This window comes from Phyllostomus hastatus, unplaced genomic scaffold (assembly GCF_019186645.2).
Source record: "Phyllostomus hastatus isolate PE091 unplaced genomic scaffold, TTU_PhHast_1.1 phas_contig_65, whole genome shotgun sequence".
NCBI lineage: Eukaryota > Metazoa > Chordata > Mammalia > Chiroptera > Phyllostomidae > Phyllostomus > Phyllostomus hastatus.
In genome coordinates, this window is record NW_025333932.1 from 4,551,711 (window position 1) to 4,573,168 (window position 21,458).

General features: G+C 36.6%; 1 protein-coding gene across 1 annotated transcript in view; it reads left to right on the forward strand.

Moving 5' to 3' along the window:
* The first annotated feature begins 3,904 nt into the window (after positions 1-3,904).
* Positions 3,905-21,458, forward strand: part of PI15 (peptidase inhibitor 15) — a 31,894-nt gene continuing 14,340 nt past the window's right edge. The window contains exons 1-2 of the mRNA XM_045849492.1: positions 3,905-4,037; positions 4,594-4,902. Coding sequence (XP_045705448.1) covers positions 4,630-4,902 — 273 coding nt within the window. The 5' untranslated portion in view covers positions 3,905-4,037; positions 4,594-4,629. The remainder of the gene's footprint in view (positions 4,038-4,593; positions 4,903-21,458) is intronic.

Genomic DNA, 21,458 nt, shown 5'->3' on the forward strand with positions numbered 1-21,458 from the left:
AAACAATATAAGAAACAGTGAGAGACAGAAGATGATTTAGGCTTCTCTCCTGGGGATAATGACTAAAGTTATAGTTTCTGTTTATACGGCAATCACAATTTATAAAACATTTTTTATACTGTTTTCCATGTTTTCAACCACCTTGTGACAAATGCATATGAACAAGGGATGGCCCCCCCCAAAGTGGAATATATTCATGAAAAACTGTGTATTTGCTCGTGTTTAAACTTCAGTCACCTTCAAAGTACTATCCATTTGGTGCAATACACCTATTGAGACATTTTTCCAGTGCTTAAAACAGTTTTTGAACTCATTGATTTTGATGCTTTCTAGTGCTTCTGTTGTTGTTTCACCTCTTTCACATCAGCAAAATGTTTCCCTTTGAGGACTTTTTTCATTCTGGGAACAAAGAAAAAGTCACTTGGGCAAGATCAGGCGAATAGGGAATGTGGGGTATGGGGGTCATGCTGGTTTTGGTCAAAAACTGCTGAACACTCAGTGCAGTGTGGGCAGGTGCGCTCATAAATCACTCATCATGAAATGGGCAAAAGCTTGAAAGTGTCTTTAAAAAAATTCACTGTAGCTGAATGCATCCTCTCACAAAAATGCCAGTGGTACACTAATATAGATGGATTCCTAGAACACTCACCTGGTGGGGGAAGCCTGTGCTATAAGGGGCCCACCCTCCAGAAGATAATTCCATTGTTTTTTTGGGGTCCCCCTCAAATTAAAAAATAAGTAGGGTTTATGTAGTCATCTTAATAAGGCTCTGACCACTCTCATGTCTTTGTGAGATGCTGTACACAGTTATCTTTTTTCATTATGAAGTAGAGGTTGACCTGTGTTCTCCTCTTCAAAGATACTTGTAAATATGTACATTGTCTTTGATTCTCCCCATTGAACCAGATAAAAACACTTTTACAAAGAGTTTACTTAATGGGGTGTATGTAGTAGGCGACGTCTGTGTGTCTCCGAAAAAAAATTATATAGTACTCCTCAAACTTTGAGCATATGAATCATCTGAGGATTCTGGTAGAATGCAGATCCAGATTCAGTTCATCCTGGATGGGGACTGAAATTCTGCATTTCTAACAGCCCCCCCGATGTCAATGCCATCAGTCCATGAAATACATTTTGATTCAAAGTACCTTTGCTTATGCAGGTGTGTCATTCTGAGACAATTACAATATATTTTAAATCCCAATCATATTCTCACGGGTTTCAAGGTAGACATAGTTGCTCCCAATTGTATATGTATTTCCTTTTGGTAATATAACTGCATTCCACTTCTGTCTCCCCTGAAGGTTTCTAAACATGTCAGTGCTCTTTTTCCAAAAGAGATGTCATAAAGAATCATCTCATTGTTACTTATTCATTAATAGTTCTTTCACTGACAACTTGTATTCATGCCCCTTAATTTTGCAAGTATTTTATAATTAAAATTACTTTCAAAGCATTTTAAATACTTCTGGTAATAACATCTGCTTGGAAGCAGAATTCTTAACTCTCCTCACACAGGTATTTTTTTATTTATGATTCCATAGTATTTTTAACAGTCCAAAATTCCACAATATAATCCACGTGTGTTGAAAGACATCCGAAATCATTGACATGCCTTGGGGTCTTAAGATTAAGCAGCTGTCAGATCTGCCCTCATGTAATTGGGCTTGTTTAGGTCTGTCTCAGGAATTCTCTCTTTCTTTCTCCTCTTTCCCTCCACTTTCTCTTACAGGAGACCCATTTATGGTTCAGACACATTTCTCTAGGAACACTTTTTTTTATTTGCATGAAAGTCCCTTAAGTCAAACCTCAAGAGATAGATAATACCTCTTTGTGTAAATGGCAAAAACTTAACCTTGAAAGCAATGGTTGATATTTGTGAGATTCTAAGCAAGAGTTCAGCCATCCTGGAGAAAAAAATAGGCTTATATGCACTGCTTAGGCATTAAAAGTCCTATTGTCCCCTGTACATCAAACAGCAGCTATATGGCATATGTTGAAAAGTATAGGCTAATCAGTGCTGTCACCAATTTCTCAAAAGGTGCTGTTATCTTTGAGCTGGACGGCTAACAGAGAATATGTTGTCTAACCTTCTATTAAATTTAGAAGTCCTTAATATAGCACCCTTGGGATTTATTCAAGGTACCATGAGTCCTTTCTGAAGAGGTGAGACCCTAGCTGGACAGCTCTGGTTGTTAAACATCTGCAGCTGTGAGTGGTCATGTGCATTTTCTCCAGCTGCTCTGATGTTTCAGGCTATTCCTACTCACCTCCTACCCTGCTATGGTTTTGCCTTTTCAGGTCCACAGTGTTAAGTCTTATTTGCAGCTTTCAGTATTGCAAACTGAGCTCTCCTAAAATGAGTTCATTTTAGTTAAAGCTCGCTACTCATCAAAATTTAGCAAAACCTGAACTTTGACACATGATATCACCATCTCTGACTGCATCTGGTCACTGTACTTAGAACTTCTGTGACACTTCTGGCTTCAAACATTTTGTTGCTCTCTTAAAGAATGTTATGAAGTCAGTCTCACCATAGAATATGCACCTTTCCTCTCCCATTTTTTAGATGCACTAATAAAGAGTTAAACAATGTGCATCAGGCCACACATATTGCTGGAGATCCAACTGGGAATAAAGCCCAGGAAACTTGGCTCTCAGTTTGGTATACTTCTAACCATATGACTATCATTTCTGATGACTGTAAATTCACATAGTAGTCCTCCTGCGGAAATAGTAGGAGACAAGTACATCGGCACACTGAACAAGTCAGTGCATTGTTTTAAGTGAGTTTCTAAACTGATTAGTGTGTATTTTCCCAGATTCCTGTTGCCACTTGCTGTGAATGGGCTACATTTTTTAATGTTACCAGGACACATGGCATTTTTGAGGGTCCTTTTATTACAGATTTCCCTAATATTCACATTCTTGGCTCTTGCCTTCCTGGACATGGATTTTGCTCCAAAGGCATCTTTTTAAGAATGCTCTTCTGACTGTTGGCGGCTGCTGCCGCTGCTGATGTTAAATTCTTCATGGACTCTGTGCTGTGCCCTCCAACATGCTTCCTGAGAAGCTGAGCCACTCTGCTTAAAATTTCAACGATATGCTTCTAAACCTGAAACAGATGTTATCTTGGCTGCTGTCAATTGTCATGGGCTTGTCTACTTGCATTACACAGGAGGCAGGTAAAAGGCAGGTAATTTGCTACCTCATATTGTCATATTGTCAGAAAGAAAAAGGGAGAGGGAGGATGAACTGACAGAGAGAGAGAGAGAGAGAGAGAGAGAGAGAGAGAGAGAGAGAGAGAGAGAAAATATAGAAATTTGAAGGATAAAGCCACATGACAGAGACCAACCACATGAGCACCTATTATCCTAATACCATATGCTATAGTTTGGCTAATACTGATTTCCCTGGCAACCCTCTTGAGCCATATTTGTGGCCACCCAGATTAACTCTGTGAGCTGATCTTTTGATTTAATATTAGCCAGCTCTTTTCAGCTCCCATGTTATTTACTGTCTTAAAAAAAGTACTCCTTGTTACCTAGTCATCTATATTTTCAAGAACTCACATTCTTTTTTCTTTCCTTCTTTCTGTATGGGAACTAGGAACTAGAAACTGTTAAATGAGGGAAATCAACCACTCACAGAAAAGATGAAAGCCCAAAGAAAAAGGGGTTTGTCTTTTATGGTTTGTATTTTGTAAGCTGTGGGTGTGACTCAATTTCCTCACCACCCACATAAAAAAGGTTGCCACCCAATCACTGTTTTTTTTTTTCTATCCCAAACCCCTCCCCTTTGATTCTGGCTAGGAGAGACCCTAAGAAAGACTGCCTTTTCTGGACGTTGCTGACTGTGACATATAAAAGCTGTTAGCTGCTCCTGTAGCCAGCAGCATTCAAACCTTGCAGACTTTTGCTCTCTGAGAGTTTGTAATAAGACACAGTCCTCTTACAAGAGTTCATACTACAACCTAGCAAAAGCAAAGAATTTAAATTTTTGGAAGAACAAAACATTCATTTTGGCATTGTACAGAGGTAAGCTATTTAGCTCAACAAGTTTATTTTGCATGCATTGATTTTAAAGTAGCTCATATATTTTTTTACTTTTATAAATGAGATTGGGTGATTATGGCTCTTTTGTATGCTTCTATCACTTGGTGTCCATATGTGTCTGGGAGACATTATCAGCACATTGTCTGTTGTTACCTGTCCTGTGATTCATTTTTTCCTCTTCACTTTTAAGACGAATTTTTAATTCCTAAACATTTCCCTCTGAAAATACATATGCAGTCATGCATTCTGTGGTTCAGGCATTTGGGGCAAAGGGTTCACATTCATTTTAGGGTTAGTAGTTATGCTGTTGATTTTCCTTTAGCTCTAGGAAATTCCTCTTAGGAATCTGCCTCATAACATCAAGTTAAATGTAGGGACTACTATATGTTGTCTTCTAGGCTTGGGTTCAACATGTGTTTGAATTTTTTGGAGAGAATCAAGTGAAAGAATGCTCCCAAATAATAACTTGTAAACCCATACTCTCTGGCCCATTTTTTTTTCTGTTCATAGACCCTAATTCTACCTTTCTAATTTAAAGCAAAGTGAACTCAGTGGCCTCTCCTCCACCCTCAAAATGACAGCAATCTCTGCCATCAGCAGCGCTCTCCTGTTCTCCCTTCTCTGTGAAGTAAGTGCTGTTGTTTTACCCAATTCCACTGACTCATCCTCGCCAACCAATAATTTCACTGATATTGAAGCAGCTCTGAAAGCACAGCTAGATTCTGCGGACATCCCCAAATCCAGGCGGAAGCGCTACATTTCGCAAAATGACATGATCGCCATTCTTGACTATCATAACCAAGTTCGGGGCAAAGTGTTCCCACCAGCAGCAAACATGGAATATATGGTAAGAGGAATTTTTCTTTAAGTTCTGAGTGAGAAAGCTTTATTTAAATTGTACATTAAAAGAAGTCTAAAGAGTGTGTATATGTTATGAGATGGGGGCCCTTTTTATGAGTTTGAACTCAGAAACAGTTTTTGTGTGCCTTGTAAACTTAAGCACTGTTCCATTATAGAATTAAAGGAGTGGGGGTCTAGTTATCTTTTGTGAGTTCCATGACCATTGATTAATCATGTCTTATATAAGAAACATAGGTAAAAAGTGAGGTATGTTTGAGTGATCACAATTAGAATTCACTTTTTAAAATAAAATCACATGGAAAATGTTGGGGGGCTTTGTTTAGCTAGTAGTCATTTATCAGTTAAAACATTTCTGGAAAATAATTTTTTGAATTGTAGGTTTTGTGTGCACAATTTATTCTTTGGGTAGGTGTCTTTTCTTTTTCTTGGACAAAGCTCTTTCTGTGCTAATCTACTTGTGTTCTCAGGGAACACGCTGACTTTTTCCTCCTTGTGATTTAATGCTTTGTCACTGAGATAGCAGCGAAGCCAGTGTACACTTGTGTGCTGTTCCAACTTGCTGTGAACACATTCTTTGCTCTCAAAAATAGGCTCTGTGTGTTTAAATTATTTTACTTAGAATTTTTTTAAAAAGTGGGTATTGAAAGGATAGATGTTTTTAAAATTCTTTATTTTTGGTTTTGAATTTATGTAAGATTTTGATTTAAATTCCAGCACCTTCCAAGAGCACAGCTTGGAGCCTATTCCAGGCAACAAAGACTACCAACATGGTACTTCTGAGGTGGGGTGGGGGTGGCAGTTCCACCAACAACTTTTCATAAGTGCTAACCTGAAATTTGGGGATTTCTGTCAGATTCTAAATTCATCTATTTTAATTAAATAAGCTTTTTAAGTTTTACTAATTGCAATTGTTAGTGTCACAGGAAAAATAAAGACTAGCCAAATGTAAGACAGTCATAATTCATAGAAGTCAACAGCAATTTAGACTCTATAAAAATGCTTGTTCCTAGAATTTTTAAAGAAAGGGGAAAAGAAGATGTAACCAGTCCTAATATATAAGGGGTTATATGGTTTCATGATTAAGAGTATGAGCTCTAGCCCTGGTTGGGTGGTTTCAGTTGGTTGGAACATAGTCCCATACACCAAAAGGTTGCAGGTTTGATTTCTGGTCAGGGCACACACCTAGGGTGCAGGTTTGATCACCAGTTGGGGTTCATATGGGAGGCAACTAATTGATGTTTCTGTCTCACATCTCTCTCTTTCTCTCTCACTCTCTCAAATCAATAAAAATACATATTCTCAGTTGAAGATTAAAAAAATAGAAAATGAGCTTGGGAATCTAAATGCATGGGCTGAAACCCCAGTCCTGGAATACAAGCTGAATGAATTCACCACCTCATTCATTTTCATCATCTCTAAAATGAAAATAAAGGATGTATCTTCCAAACAGAGCTGTTTTGAAGAATGTATGAGTTGAATAGCAGAGCAATTAGAACAGAGCCTATTCCAAAAAAGATGCTCAATAAATGTTAGCTTTTATTGGTTTCCATGAACATTTTGTGAAAGGCTCTCAGTGAAAACTATTCAAGATCTAAGAGCAGAGACAATTATGCATATTGAAGAGGTATTTCTAGACTGTGATGTATACACATAGAAAGAAGAGAAATAGTTTTCAAAATTGCCATAAATTATAAAGTAATACACATAAGATTCTATGTGAGCTGAGAAAGGTATAATACCCAGACTGCGTGTTTAGAAAGTACTTCCTAGAGGGTATCACATCACTATGAGACTAAAGTAAGACTCAAGACAACTGAACTGGCTTTGGAGACAAGCTCTACTGGATTGAAATCCTAACTCTGCTGCTTACTTTGTGGATAAGTTACTTAAGGTTCTGAGACTCAATTTCCTTATCTGTAAAATGAGAGTGATAATTTACATAACAATCTGTCAGGATGTAATGCAATTCACTATTTTAATGATATGGAGGGAAGAAGTATCACCAGGAGTAAAGGCATAGGTGGGGAACAACACAGTAGAAATGAGATTGAATAAAGCCACATTTTTCTAGTTATATCTTTTCCCACTGATCAAGAGTTAACTCATTCCACATGTATTTATTTAATTGCTTCTATGTGCCAGGGACTTGACTAATTGTTTCCACAGATGACCTCATTTGATAGCTCACATTTTCCCTATGAGGTTAAGATTATGATCTACATTTTACAGATAAAATCACTGAGACCCAGAAAAGTAAGTATATGGATAGGCCAAAGTGGCATGAATCATGATTGATATGGACAGGATCACTGGAATTAGAATTTAGGTCTGTGTAATTTCAAAGCCCATGCTTATATTGGGAGCACTCTTCACTTAGCTCTAGCAAATGTTCCATTGGAGGAACTCCCCAGAAATGTTAGAATATCTTTGTTTCCTTCTTTGACTTGATAACTGAAATCCTTAGCATTCATATTCTATTTGCTACTCCTTTCTTATTTGTTTTTCAAATACAAGAGCTATTATATAGAATTCATTTTGTAAGAACCAGATATAGTATTGGTTACATAGTAGAAGCTCTATAAATCCTCAACTCAGTAAAATTAATGAGAAATGGCAGTTAGAACAGTTAAGTCCTATAAAGTAACACATGACTATTTCAAATTATCATGTATAGCCTGCACATGGTTACTTTGCATAAGTATTTATTAATTTAATATTTATCAAGCACCTTTCATACATTGGGCACTATTCTAAACACTAGGGAAACATTTATTAATAAAATAGATATTCCTTAGCCATTTAAGATGGAGAATTAGACAGCAAACAAGATAATTAAAGTACATAGTACATTAGAAGATAATAATTATGAAGAAAAATAAAGCAGATTGTGGTGAGGTTGTGAAATTTAATAAGGTGGTCAGGGAAGAGCTCAGTGAGAGTGTCCTAGAGAGAAAGGAGAAAGTGAGCCACCATGATCAGTGAGTGGAGCCCATTCCCAGCAGAGGGAAGAACAAGTAAGGGCAAAGGCCCGGAGGCAGGAGAAAATTAACTAGTTCAGTTAGAAAAATATGCTTCATGTTTTGAAATTGTAGAACTCCCTGAGTAAACTGACCAATTGAAATAATTCATTGGTTTCCTCATGAGAAACTCTGAAGAAAGTACATATAAAAAGTAGCTTATAGGCCACAGCACAGATGTTAAGTGACTTTATCTCTAGGACAGATGAAAAATACAAATCTTAATAGAACACAGTTACCTTTATTTTAATGTATTCAGCATTGATTTGAATTGTGAGCAATTTGAAAATGAGTTCAGTTTGTAATTCTACTATGTATCTCAAAAACTTGATGGTCACCAGCCATGTGTACAAATTATTCCCATTCATGAGTGATATCATTACAGGCGCTCATGGAAGATGGTCTTCAGCTCAGGACTTTTCCTGATTGTACCAGCCAGATTTGTAATCTCTTTCATCCCCAACTTTCCTCTCTGAACCTTTTCCTGTGCCATTTCCTCTCTTTTTAATGTCACCTCATTAAAGTCTGCCATTATTTGTAATCCTTCCCTTCAAGTTTTAAGCAGAATGTATGTCCTTTGTTGATATTTCTTATGATCACAACCACATATGATTTTTCCTTCTTTTAAAGCACCACAACCTATATATTTATTATAATGCTGTCATTAAAATCAAACTAGATTTCCAGTTATTTATATATTTCTTGCAAACTTCTTAATTTTAAGTTTCAGAGTAATAAGTTATCTTTGTATTTCTATTTTTAAGGAGCATTAATTTTTTTAATGATTTTATTTATTTATTTTAAGAGAGGGAAGGGAGGGAGAAAGAGAGAGAGAGAGAAACATCAATGTGCGGTTGCTGCGGGTCATGGCCTGCAACCCAGGCATGTACCCTGAATGGGAATCGAACCTGCGACACTTTGGTTCGCAGCCCGCGCTCAATCCACTGATGCCAGCCAGGGCTAAGTAGCATTAATTTTGATATGACAGTCAGCCCTCCATATCCATGAGTTCTCCAACTGTGGATTCAACCAACAGCAGATCAAATACAGTCTGAAAAGATCTGTCACATTCTTGCTGACATGTACCATATAGTCAGACCTACAATGTATAGACTTGTTTCTTGTAATTATTCCTTAAACAATACAGTATAACAACTATTTCCATAGCACTTACATTGTATTAGGTATAATAAGCAATCTAAAGATGATTTAAAATATAAGGAGGATGTGTGTGGGTTATATGCAAATACTAGTCCATTTTATATACAGGACTTGAGCTCCCACAGATTTGGGGTCTTGGAACCAATCACACACAGATAGCAAGGGAGAACTATATTATTTATATTTTAATATAAATTTTCTCATAATTTATAGTAATATTCTATTCCATGCACTCAAAATAAAAGTTTTTTTTATAAATTCAATAAAGCAATAATATATATAGCTTAAAATATGCAAGTCAAACTTCTTTACTCTGGCTTCTGTGCTCCAATTACTTTACTGACAAATTTCCAGAGCTTCTTGGACACCAGCTGCTTTTCATTCTTCCTAAGGGCAGCTTAAATCATGACTCTAAACCACAAACCACACTAGTTTCTTAGAATAAGAATTATCCCCAAAAGAATGAAATTGCAAGACTCACACATGGAGTAAAATTTGTAGGATACTTTTTGAATAAGTTCAACTTAAAAAATTTGAAGTCCCTCCATGAGAATATGAGATCCAAAGATAACAGAAATCTTTGTGTTTAAACTGTAAATAAAACAGTAAAAAAGAAAACGAATGGTGAAAAAATTCACTAAGTATATAACTCAGTATAATACACTACTGCATAAGATTGATGTAATAAAAGAGGTTCAGATGAATACTATGGAGAAGTCAAAGAAAGAAGTGATAATCTCTAGTTGGCAAAATCATAAAAGGTTCCTTGAAGGAGGGGTGTTTGAGATCGATGCTCAGGAAAGGGTAGGGTTGGCTGATATGGTAGGTAAAGCAAGGTATGAACAAAACTGCCAGGAGAGAAAACACATTGTACATCAGCCATATTTTTTGAGAAGTTTGAGAGAAGATTGAGGATCACTTAATACAAAAGCATTTGAGAGACTGAGGTTTAGAGCAGAGGGAAAGGTTTATTAAAAAAAAGATGATCCTGCCCTGGCTGGCATAGCTCAGTGGATTGAGCACAGGCTGTGAAGCAAAGCATCGCAGGTTTGATTCCCAGTCAGGGCACATGCCTGGGTTGCAGGCCACGGCCCCCAGCAACCGCACATGGATGTTTCTCTCTCTCTCTCTTTCTCCCTCCCTTCCCTCTCTAAAAATAAATAAATAAAATCTAAAAAAAAATGATCCTGGCAATTGATGGAGTTCAGAATGGCAGTGAAAGTGACAGGAGAGGTGGCAACCACAGAGTCACTGATGCCATTTCATTAGGCACAGGTATGGAGGAGCTGGGCACCTACATCTACACACAGTGACAGGTATGAAAAACTAATGGAAGTGTAGTGCATGAGACAGCAGTCTTCACATCTAGTATAGACTGGTAGAAAGGCAGATGAGGGGCTGCATGAAGGCAAGGATAGATATGAATTGAACAACTTAACACTGAAAATAAAAGGTGTAATGTAATTTCAAGAAGCCAAAGTAGCTATATTGACAGTACAGCCTATTCCATTAGTTTGGTGCCTGCAAACGTTATTGGCAGAGCTAAAGGAATATGGCTTCCTATGCTTTCACGGAAAAGAGAAAAATACTAGTTACCAAGTCACAGCAGGTAGTAACATAAAAAAAAGCACTAGTTGGATGAATGAATGGAGAATAAATTAATCCACCTTTAGAAATAGCCAGTAAATTGTTTCCTACAATAATTTATAACTTGGGAATAATAAAAAATGCTGATTCATTTATTTGCCCTTCCTGTAGAAGAGAAGGTAGATAATGTAAACTATGTTTTTTTTCTTTGTTCAATAGTTGACTAAACACTTGTGATGTCTATTCTTATTACTTTGAAAAAAAATGAAACCATATATTGTCCCAAATGGCACATTTCCTCTCATTTGGGAAGGGAAACTCAATTTTCTTGTTATGAACATGAGATATTTGATGTGTCTAATCTAAATCTTTTCAATGAGTGCTTTTATAACTGTTAGAAAGCTGCCTGAGAGCCTTTGCCAGGCAGCAGTGGACTGAGAAAGACTGCTGACATGAGGCATTTCTCCAGTGCTTTTGGAACTCTGCATTCTTGTTCTAGATGGAGAACTTTTCAAGTGTCTTCACTGCAAATGGAGACTTGGCATGTTTTATAGGAAGTTTCTTTCAAGGTACACATTGTTCAATATCACTTAGTATCATATACAGCTCAGCCCCCCATGTATGGAGCCCACTGAATGAAGGTGAAAAGAATTTAGTTTGATCCCATTGTTTATACAGACTCCAAGAAGTGTAAGTGTAAGCACATGGACAGGATGTGGTTCAGAATGTCACCATAGGTGGAATACAGGAAAGCTGTGACTCACACAGAGGCCATATACACAGTGATCATATTTCTCAATATTGAACACTGTTTTGTTTTAAATTTTTAATTTTTTTTGGTAGTGAATGGTATTTGACCAAATACAACAAGGATGGAAAAGAATTATATTGTATTCCTGCTGAGTATTGGTAGAATATAGCATCATATCTATTCTAGAGAGAACAGAGTAAATACCCATGGAACAACAGAATGAAGCCTTTTAACTTCTGGGCTTCTGTATAAAGAGCATGTGGCTATGGCATTCTGGTGGACAAGAGTCCTTCAGTATTCAATCACTCATCCCATGATATATATTCAGGTACCTGGCATTTTGATGAGGGGACTGAATGGGGAATTAACAATCTCTTCCTTAGGAGCACTGTGAATAGAAAAGTAAGTGGACAAAGCAGAGAATTGAGTGCTAGTGGGTGCTATGGGGTCATATGGGATGTACCTAGCCCAGACTTGAACTAGAGATACAGGGGCTGGAAAGGCCTCTAGAAGATAATGTTTTCAAATATTAAAAATGAAAAAAATAAATAAAAGTTATACAGGAAAGAGCTAAAGAAGGAGAGAACACATTGTAGGTGTGAGAGTGTGTTCCAAGAAGGTAGGTGCATGGTACATTGAAGGCAAGAATAAAAATTCAATGTGGCTTGAATGAAGTGTATTAAAGAAAAAGTGATGTTTGGTGAGGCTAGGGAAGGCATGCAGAAACTTGTATGGGATTTATTCCAAGACTGAAGCTGTATCATTAGTTGAAGGTTTTAAGCAGAAATATTATATAGTTGATTTACATTTCAGAAAGGTCATTCTGGCTCCAGGATGAGGAAGGGCTTAGAGAGAGGCAGAAGTAAAGGCAGCAAACACAGTCCAGACGTGTCCGTCTGGGTGAACGATGATCCAAGCCTCAGTGAAGTTTGTTACAGGGTTGTGACAAAGTAAATTTAGGCATCAGATCAATAGGATGAAGTGATTTATATGATAGAATAGTGAAGGAGGCTGCCTTCATTTTTGACTAGGACAACTGGGTTTCTCTGATTTGAGGAACACAAAGTAAAGAGTGGGTATCAGGCAGTTTTTAAGTGGCTGTGGGTGTATCATCCAGGTACACACCTGCAGAGATTGAAAGAAGAGCTACAGTAATTTTTCAACCAGTGTGCCACAAAAATTTTTAAAACATGCAATACCTGAATACTCAGAGACACTGACCTCTTTTCTCTTAGATTTTCAAATTAAAAAAAAATGGCAATAGGCCACACAACAACAGCTGTCCAGTGTAAATGAATCAAAATTATATCTATTTTTGTCAGATCAGCAAAAAATATGATATATTGTTTGGTGTGCTGCAGAATTTTAGAAATTAGTGTATGTGTACCATGAGGTATAAAAGGTTGAAAATCATTGTTCTTCTACAAAGAATTTTGGGTGGACATATGCTTTGGTTATCAACATGGACCACTTGCATAAGGTATAGAGGGTATAATGGAGATAGCATGGATAGATGATTTTATGTTTAGGACTCAACTCAAAAATTTTTGCAAGAAAACTTCATCTATTTTTTTAGAATAGGTGTTGAAATTTAAATCAACATGAATTCAAACCTGTTTCAGGGTTCTAAATAATACTAGGTTTATGGAGTCTTTTGACATATTAAGAATAAGGTCTTTCTTGAAATTAATCAAAGGATTTCAGGAAAATAGAAGCTAACTAGTGTGACTGGCCTGGTGTCCTGAGTTTAGTGTATCTGAAAACCATTTAATAGTCATTTGGTGACCATTAAATAGTTTTGAACTTGAGATATTTAGTAATCTATAAGAATATCTGAAGAATGATGGGGGGGCAAGGTGAAGAAAGATTAAGAGCTCAAACTGGCCATGAAAAATATGTTTGGCACAAAATATATCCCAGAGTGAGGTTTGGAGGAATGGGGTTCCAGTGTTTCCAGTCTATGCTACCCATAGTGTTTAAAATCAGGTTTCAAGCATTTTCTTTGACATGGACATGAAAGAATGCCTAACAAGCTGTGTTTTCAGGCTAAATTTTCCATGACTTTTAAAATTTCACACCACACAATTCAAACTGAAATAATTGAGAAATGTTACTTAAGGACACATATATTTTCCTCCTAAGAAGTACATCAAATTCATATTTCATAATTTCATTAAGAAATGAAATTATACTCTACTAAATCTGTGTCTCTGCATACCAGGGAGATGATGTTTGCTGTAGGGAGCAGGTAGGTGGAAAGGCATTTGGATTTTTCTGATCCAGTGGACAATGGCAAGGTATGGGGTTTGCATTGTATCAAAGGAGAGTTTAATAATCAATAGTTTAACAGTCAAGACCAATTTTTATATTATTGTAACACCAAGTTCATGAAAAAAATTAACCACATGTGAAAATGTCCTGACTCAAAACTCCAATATGAAATGATAGCTGATGAGTATTACATTTCCCCAGAGAGCAGGACTATTGCTAGAATCCACCAAAAAAAAGGTCTTAAAATTTAAAAATAAAATATATGTAAAAGAGGAATTTAAGTTGGGGAATTCATAAATTTTAAAACTTCTAAAGTGTTTTCTAGTTTTTAACCTTCCATTATCTGATGTTATTTTTCCCTGGAAGAAAGCTCCTTGTTATCTATATACAATTCTGATTCTGATTATTCAGTTGCTTTAGGGTTTGCCTGTTTTCACTTTATCTGATTGCAGGCTTAATTGAGATTAAAGCTTGACGTCTCTTAAACTTCAGGCTGTCAGATAACGTGATCAAAGGGTATCTTACTGCTTCTCAGTTTGCTAGTTCACTGACACCACTACCATCCAGGGCCTGAATTCCCAGCACTGATATATCCACCTTTACATACACACTTGTACTGCTAGAGCTGGGCTCAGTGATCTCAGTCACTGACCTAACCTTCACAACAGTCTTGAGAGGTGGTGACGATTTTCCTCATTGAGAGAAAGGAAGCCTGAAACTTGCAGAGCATAAGTAAGTTGGCCAAGGTCACATAGCAAGTAAATCAAACTGGTGAGGACATAGTTCTATCTGACCACAAAACCCACACTTGGAAAGACAATACACACCTCCTTCATGCATTCATCTCCTGCTCTAGGGAATTTCCCTACATGCACTTCATCTGAGGACATCACTGAGTATTAGAAGGTATTTCTTCATGGGGAATCAAACATTGCTTCCTATACTCTTTCTTGGATACTATAAGGGAAAATTCTGCATTATAATAGTGCTTTTGAAGGCTATGAGCACCAGTGTCTTAGGCCCCTGAGCCCATCACCCTGCTTTTAGCTTCACCCTGCTCTTAGCCTCTAGAGTGTGGCCTACCAGGAAAGATTGCACAAAGAGACTGGCTTTCTTAAAATCCTAGGAAAGACAAGAGTTGTGTTATTTAGGAAATGGAGAATTGAGGTACTGCATCACCACTACTTGTGGGAAGCAGTGTAGCTCTGGTCAAAGATGACCTTTCACCTGGTTGTCATCCCTGCTTGGGTTCTAACATGTGTGTTATTCTGACAGTGAGGTGCCTGGAATTGATGTGGCCTGTCCACTGTGAAGTAGTGATGAGTAATTTTTCTCCATTTGTTCTGCTTCTATGGATGCAGCCAAAAGTGAGGTTGGCAGATTTGATGGCCAAAGTCTCTTGCTGATCCATATGACAGTCTCATGAACTAAGTCACATGTAGGTCAAATGTGTGTTTTAAATATAGGTTTGATGTTACAATAGAGAGGGCCTTACTTTAAAATTTTTTAAATCTTGTTTTCAAGTTTTTTAGATTTTCAGGATGTATATAATTCTTCCACATGTTTTGATATCTCAGCTATAAAGCCATTTAGAGTTCCCATGATTTCTAAACAGGCACTATGAATACCATCTGTTATCTTTGTATTCATAACCACATAGCCAAAGACTATATGATAATTCCCTTCACTGGAATTATCATCCTCAGAATGAGTGATGTTAGCTTATTTGTACAGCAGCATACAGTACTATTTCTCTACCCCTTTCTCCCATAATTCTTTCATTTATATTCATAGCAAACATCCTCACAGAGTTTGGTACCCAGTGTCTATGACAGTAAAATACTTTACTGATGAGATGTTATTTTAATTTTTATTAAACTTTGAATTAATAACAGACCAGAGCTGAAAGAAAGGACACTAATGTAAGTGCTTATGAAGTGAAAATTAACAGACGTTAACTACCAAAAATGCCCCTTCCTGCCAAAGCCCCTCATGTGGTGAGAGAGTGTGGGGGAGGAGAGTGGTGAGTAGGGGTGTGAAAGGAGAGAGGAGGGCCAGAGTTCTCTGTGATCATAATGACACAGCACCAAATAAGGCTTTGGAGACTTGTTAACTAGAAGAGCACAGAACTGCTTTGCAAGTAAATACACATTCAAGGTCCCCAGCTGTGAAACTTTGATTCAGTAGGTCCAGGGCCAGGCTAAGGCATCTCTTCTCGAAAGTTACCCTGGAGATCCTGGGGCAATTTACTGAGTTAAAACCCTAAAATGTGCTTTAAGAACGATCTTAAGTCACGGTTCAGAACACAAAACTGAGTTGAGAAAAGTATTTTGTGGCTCAAATATCCACTTATTTATTAGGAGGCTATATACTGAAACAATTACTAGGCTAAGCCAAAAAAGTTATTCCAGTGATAATTTCTATATTATCACAAAATTTCACTGAATATTCACTTTGCACCTGTTTCCAAAAAACATCATGTAGGCACTATAGGTGAGTTACCAACATCTGAAACATAGAACAATGCTTACATGGGAATATACTATATTTTGCTATGTACAATGTGCACTTTTTTGCCCAATTTTGAGGGAAAAGTAAGGATGCACATTATACATGTATACATTAATGATTATATGCCATGGGCATAATAATCTGGTGTATAATGTGTACAAAAACATGGGTGTGCATACATGGCAAAGTACGATACCTGATTGACTAAGGACACTTGAAAAGAAAGAAACTTTTGGTAGCAGATAATTCTTTTGGAGCCTCTTTATGTAATGCCTCACATACATTATACAGTGGTGGGCAAAATTAGGTTTATAGTTCTGAGTATGTGAAACAGAGTTTATTCTTGTATTATTTATTTTTATTACAACTGTAAACCTATCATTGCCCACTCCTGTATATGTATAATGTATTATATACATTTAAATACTTTATTACAATTTGCAATTATTTATGTATTTGTTTGGTAGTATTTTTATTGACTGTCTCTTCCCTAAACTGTGAGGCAGAGTTTATGTTAGTCTTGCTGACAGTTGAATGCACAATACCCAATGTCTCCCAATAAATGTTCATTTACTTGCTACATAGATGAAGAAATTACCTAAGATCTTATTATTAATGAGGAAACTTCCATTTCTTGGATTTTCTAGTTTTGAGGTCAAAGTAGCCATCCCTGTGTGGTAAGTTATTCTAAGGAGGTTTCAGATAAATGTAGTTTCAGGGTCACTATTTCCTGCCATCATCCTGGAGATGAAGAGGGAAGATAACACTGCTGTGTAGGTGTAATGGTGATAACCATACCCTTATCAGAGGTCATAAACTGTAGGCCCATCAACCTCTCTAATTAGTAAGTATGTTTAATTTGCTCTGCATAATATTGAACTGTACAAAATTTTACATTTTTTAAAGTTAAGGTCAACATGTAAAAGTTGATATATTTCACATATCTATCAGAATTTTTAGATTATCCTGAAAATGGTAAGGTTTAGAGACATTGAGCCAACTTCCTACTTGTCAACAATTTATTAGAGAGGAGTAGCTTCTTTGGGCAAATTTGCTCATTTCTGAAAGTCTGTCTGTCTGTCTCTCTCTACGTTCCTCCCTCTTTCTCTCCATATAACCATCCAGAGGTCAAGCAGCAGGTACACTTTGTCATCTTATACCCAATACTACTTCAGTCATCTTCATTACCAGACCATGCCCCCAAGGCAATAATTTAGTTTGATTATATTTAAATAGAGTTTTGGCATTTTCAAAGCACTTGGCTGGAATTTCACACTGAGCCATGCATGTATTTAAATCACTGAACATTTTTCCATCATTTCCTAATCACCAATCTTAATTGAATACTCATCTCAAATTTTGAACTTTTTGGCTTTTATCCATGCCTTCATTACTTATACATATTGATGCACTCCTGCAGATATAAGTCTCTTTGAGTACTCCGGATAACAAAGGATGGTGCCTTGAATCAGTTGTGGCAATAGTGGCGATAATCAGTGCTCACATTCTGGATATATAGTATTTTGAAGGTAGAATTAATGAGACTTGCTGATGGAGTGGATAAAAATTATGCAACAAAAGTGACAACTAGATTTTTAGCCAGGGGAACTACAATAGCAGCTTGTAAACTTCTTCCATAAAGGGGCAGATAGTATACATATTCAGCTGTGCAGGCCTTATAGTTTATGTTGCAGCTACTTAACTCAGCTTTTGTAGCATGGAAACAGCCATAGATAATATATGAATAAGCAAGGGGACAGATTGGTGACCTTGAACTAGAAGATGGGCAATGTCATTCTCTGATAGGAGGAAGACTGCAGGATCAGCATGGTATGGGTGTGGAGCAGGGAAAAGTCCTGAATATCTGGAGCTCAACTTTGAATGAATTAGGTAGAGGTTTAAAGTAGCTAGCTGGGAAACTTAGTTTGAAATTCAACTGAGAGATTTAGAGATACAATTTGGAGGAATAATACCACCAGCATATAAATGGTATGTCAATCTATGAGACTGAATGAGAATATGTAGGCAGTGCATACAGGTAGATGAAACAGAAGAAAAAAGGAGTGAGGGAAGTGGACATGACCTGAGCCACAGGAATGCTCCAGTATATAGAGGTTGGAGAGTGAAGAGGAATCAGCAAACATATGCAATCAGCAACCAGCAATCAAGGCAAATATGGGATTATGAGACCAAGAAACTGGGGTGTCCAGGAGGATAAAATGACCAGGTATGCCAAAGCTGCTGATAGACCAAGGAAGTTGGTGAGCAGAAAATGGCCTGGGACACACAGCTAGGCAAAATAGAGGTGGGGTGGGGAACCTGTCTGGGGTCTCGAAAGAGAATGGAAGAAGAAAAACTGGAAATTCTCTTGTTGAAGACAACTTTTAAGGGATTTTATTGTTATAGGAAGGAGAAGAATGATGCCATAATTGGAAGATGAAAAGGAGTCAAGAAAGGGCTTTTTCCCCCTTTTTAAAATCCATGCTGTTGGCAATGATCTCCACAGAAACAAGTACACGTTATAACATCTCTTTACAGAAATTTATCTTTCTCAGCTACTTGCAAGGTGGTACTCATTTTACTGGGAAGTCTGCTTTATCTTCTTTTAAACATTTAAGAAATGCTTAGGACCTTAGTTTGATATTTTGTGACAGAAATTTTCAACCTGTTTCATCTCAGGGCACACATAAACTAATTACTAAAACTCTGTGGCACACCAAAAATATACACCATATTTTTTTGCTGATCTGATAAAATTGGGAATAATTTTGATTCATTCACACTGGATGATTATTATTGTCTTGACTATTGTCACTTTTTATTTGAAAATCTAATGGAAAAGAGGCCAGTTTCCCTGACTAAATAGTCTGGGTTGCATGTTTTAAAAATTCTGTGGTATGCCGGCAGAAAATTGTTGTTTCAGGGTACAATGTAGTTCCATATTTTATACTTATTTTTGTGGCTTGAATGATTTTCTTTTAACTCTCTACTTTTCTTATGAAGTAAAATCAGTCCCAAAATCACTTAATTAATCAATACCAGAAACTTTCTTTTCTCTACCTCTGCTCTGCCTCACCTCACCTGACCCCAGGCCTCTGACGCCTTCCTTCCCAACGCTCATTTCTGCCCTCCTGTTGGGTTTACACTGGTACTTGTATATTCAGCTCTGAATTTTCTTTATTGGCATTTCACAGCATTTCTATCTAATGGGACTAAACCCACCAATTTCAAAACAGAACCACAATCATGTCCATGATTTAAAGCTGTTTTAAAGTGTTTTAGAAACTTTTGGCTGCACTCAGGGGAAATTATTTTATCATCACTTAATTTCTTTTTAATGGTTCTTTCTCACTTCTGTAAGTCAACACTTCTTTCTCAATCTGACTAACCCAGAAAAATATCAAAAGTCCTAACTTAATTATTTTTAAAGAACTCTAAAACTTGTCTATCTAAACTGACTTTACTTTTAATCTTAATATATAAGAAATTACCACATAAATGTCCAAGAAAATAAACGTCTATCGCACATGCCATACTGCCATGCTGTCTCCAATGCCATTGCTATCATAACTAGTTTAGAAATACATCTCCAAAAACCCCAAGTACCATATTTTTATTTAACATTTTATGTCTTTGAAGATGGATTCCAAGTGCATAGTAGCTTTTTAAGAGGTGGCTTTTGTTTTTATTTTTAGTTTATTATTATTATTTTAATATTCACCCAAGGATATGTTTGTTGATTTTAGAGATGGAGAGAGAGAAAGATACAGAGAGATATAGAGACAGACAGAGATTGATCAGTGCCTCCTGTATGATGTGCCCTGACGGGATTGAACCCCAAACATTTTGGTGTATGGGAGGACTCTCCAACCACTGAGCCAAACTGGCCAGGTTTAAAATTAATTTTTCAAGTACTTCTACATTTAATTTTTATGTTTGAAATGGAAAGATGTTACCTACTTAAAAAACAAAAAAGCAGTATGTCACCTCAAACAATGCTGGGAATACACCCAAGTAATTTTAGGTTGCAGACCAGTTAGACTGAAGTTATTGTTGTCCAGAGACATTTACAGGGATTGAAGAAGGGAGGTTCAGATGTCAGTGTGCTCACTCAATTTGGCTGCCACTCTGTTGTGGATACCAAAACTTACAGAAACAGCTGATAAAACAACCTCATGTCTGGCTGGAGCATATCATCTTCTAATTCTCTGTCTGCTTATGAAAGTCCACAGCCATCTCCCAAGCTGCAACAGTCTTTAAGTCAACTTTGTATTTCTTTGGCTTACACTCTAAAGATCTGTGAACTTGATGAGAATCTGCATTTTTGCCATACTTCTCCTATCTCTTGGAGCCACAAGTGTCTCAGGTATTTAAATGACATCAGTTTGATTTCTAGATATCTCTCCTGACTTAAACCAACTATGTGGTTGCCAACAGACAAGGTGTTGAACTTATCAGCAAAATAGATCATGGTGAACACTTGAGTCCAAAGCTAAATTAATCAATTTATGAGCTGACCAACTAAATGGCTTTTAATAACAATGAATGGAAGAAAACCATTTGGGTCAATAGGGCAGAACTTACAAGCATATCCATGCTTGGACATTGCCTTAGCTATCTTTAGTTTGTGATTTATCTAATGTAATCATATCTAACTTCTAGTGGATCCAGGAAATGTTTCATTTTGTATCCATGCAAATTCTTAATTTTTTGCTTCATTTTTAGGAGGCAAGATCAGATTTTAAATGTTTACAACCAAATTATCTTTGAAAGTATCTTATCTATTTAGAGGAAATACAGAATGTTGAATCTGGTTGAATAAAAGCTAAGTAAGTTTCAAGTGTTCAGTTGTTCCAAAAACAGATAATAATATGTTGCATATTCACTAGGCATTCCACAGGACATCAAATAAGTGCATGTGTGTCCTTCTTTGTTCTGTTATCATGTTTATAGGGAATAATATTAAAGTCATTTCAAATAAATGTCACATATATTCAGAGAAATTAAGCAGATGCACATCAAGCATCTAGAAATATATATTAACTGAAATGTTTAGCAATTTATATCTTCAATATCCTTGAATTTTATAAGTTGTTAAAATTCTTTTACATGGTTACGCTGGCAACATTTATTGTAATTTAGAGCTTCTAACTGGAAATAAATCATATTTTACCACTCCCGACAGCCCCCTTATATTTTTGTTGAAATTTCCTATTATTATAAAATAAAGTAGTCATTGTTTGC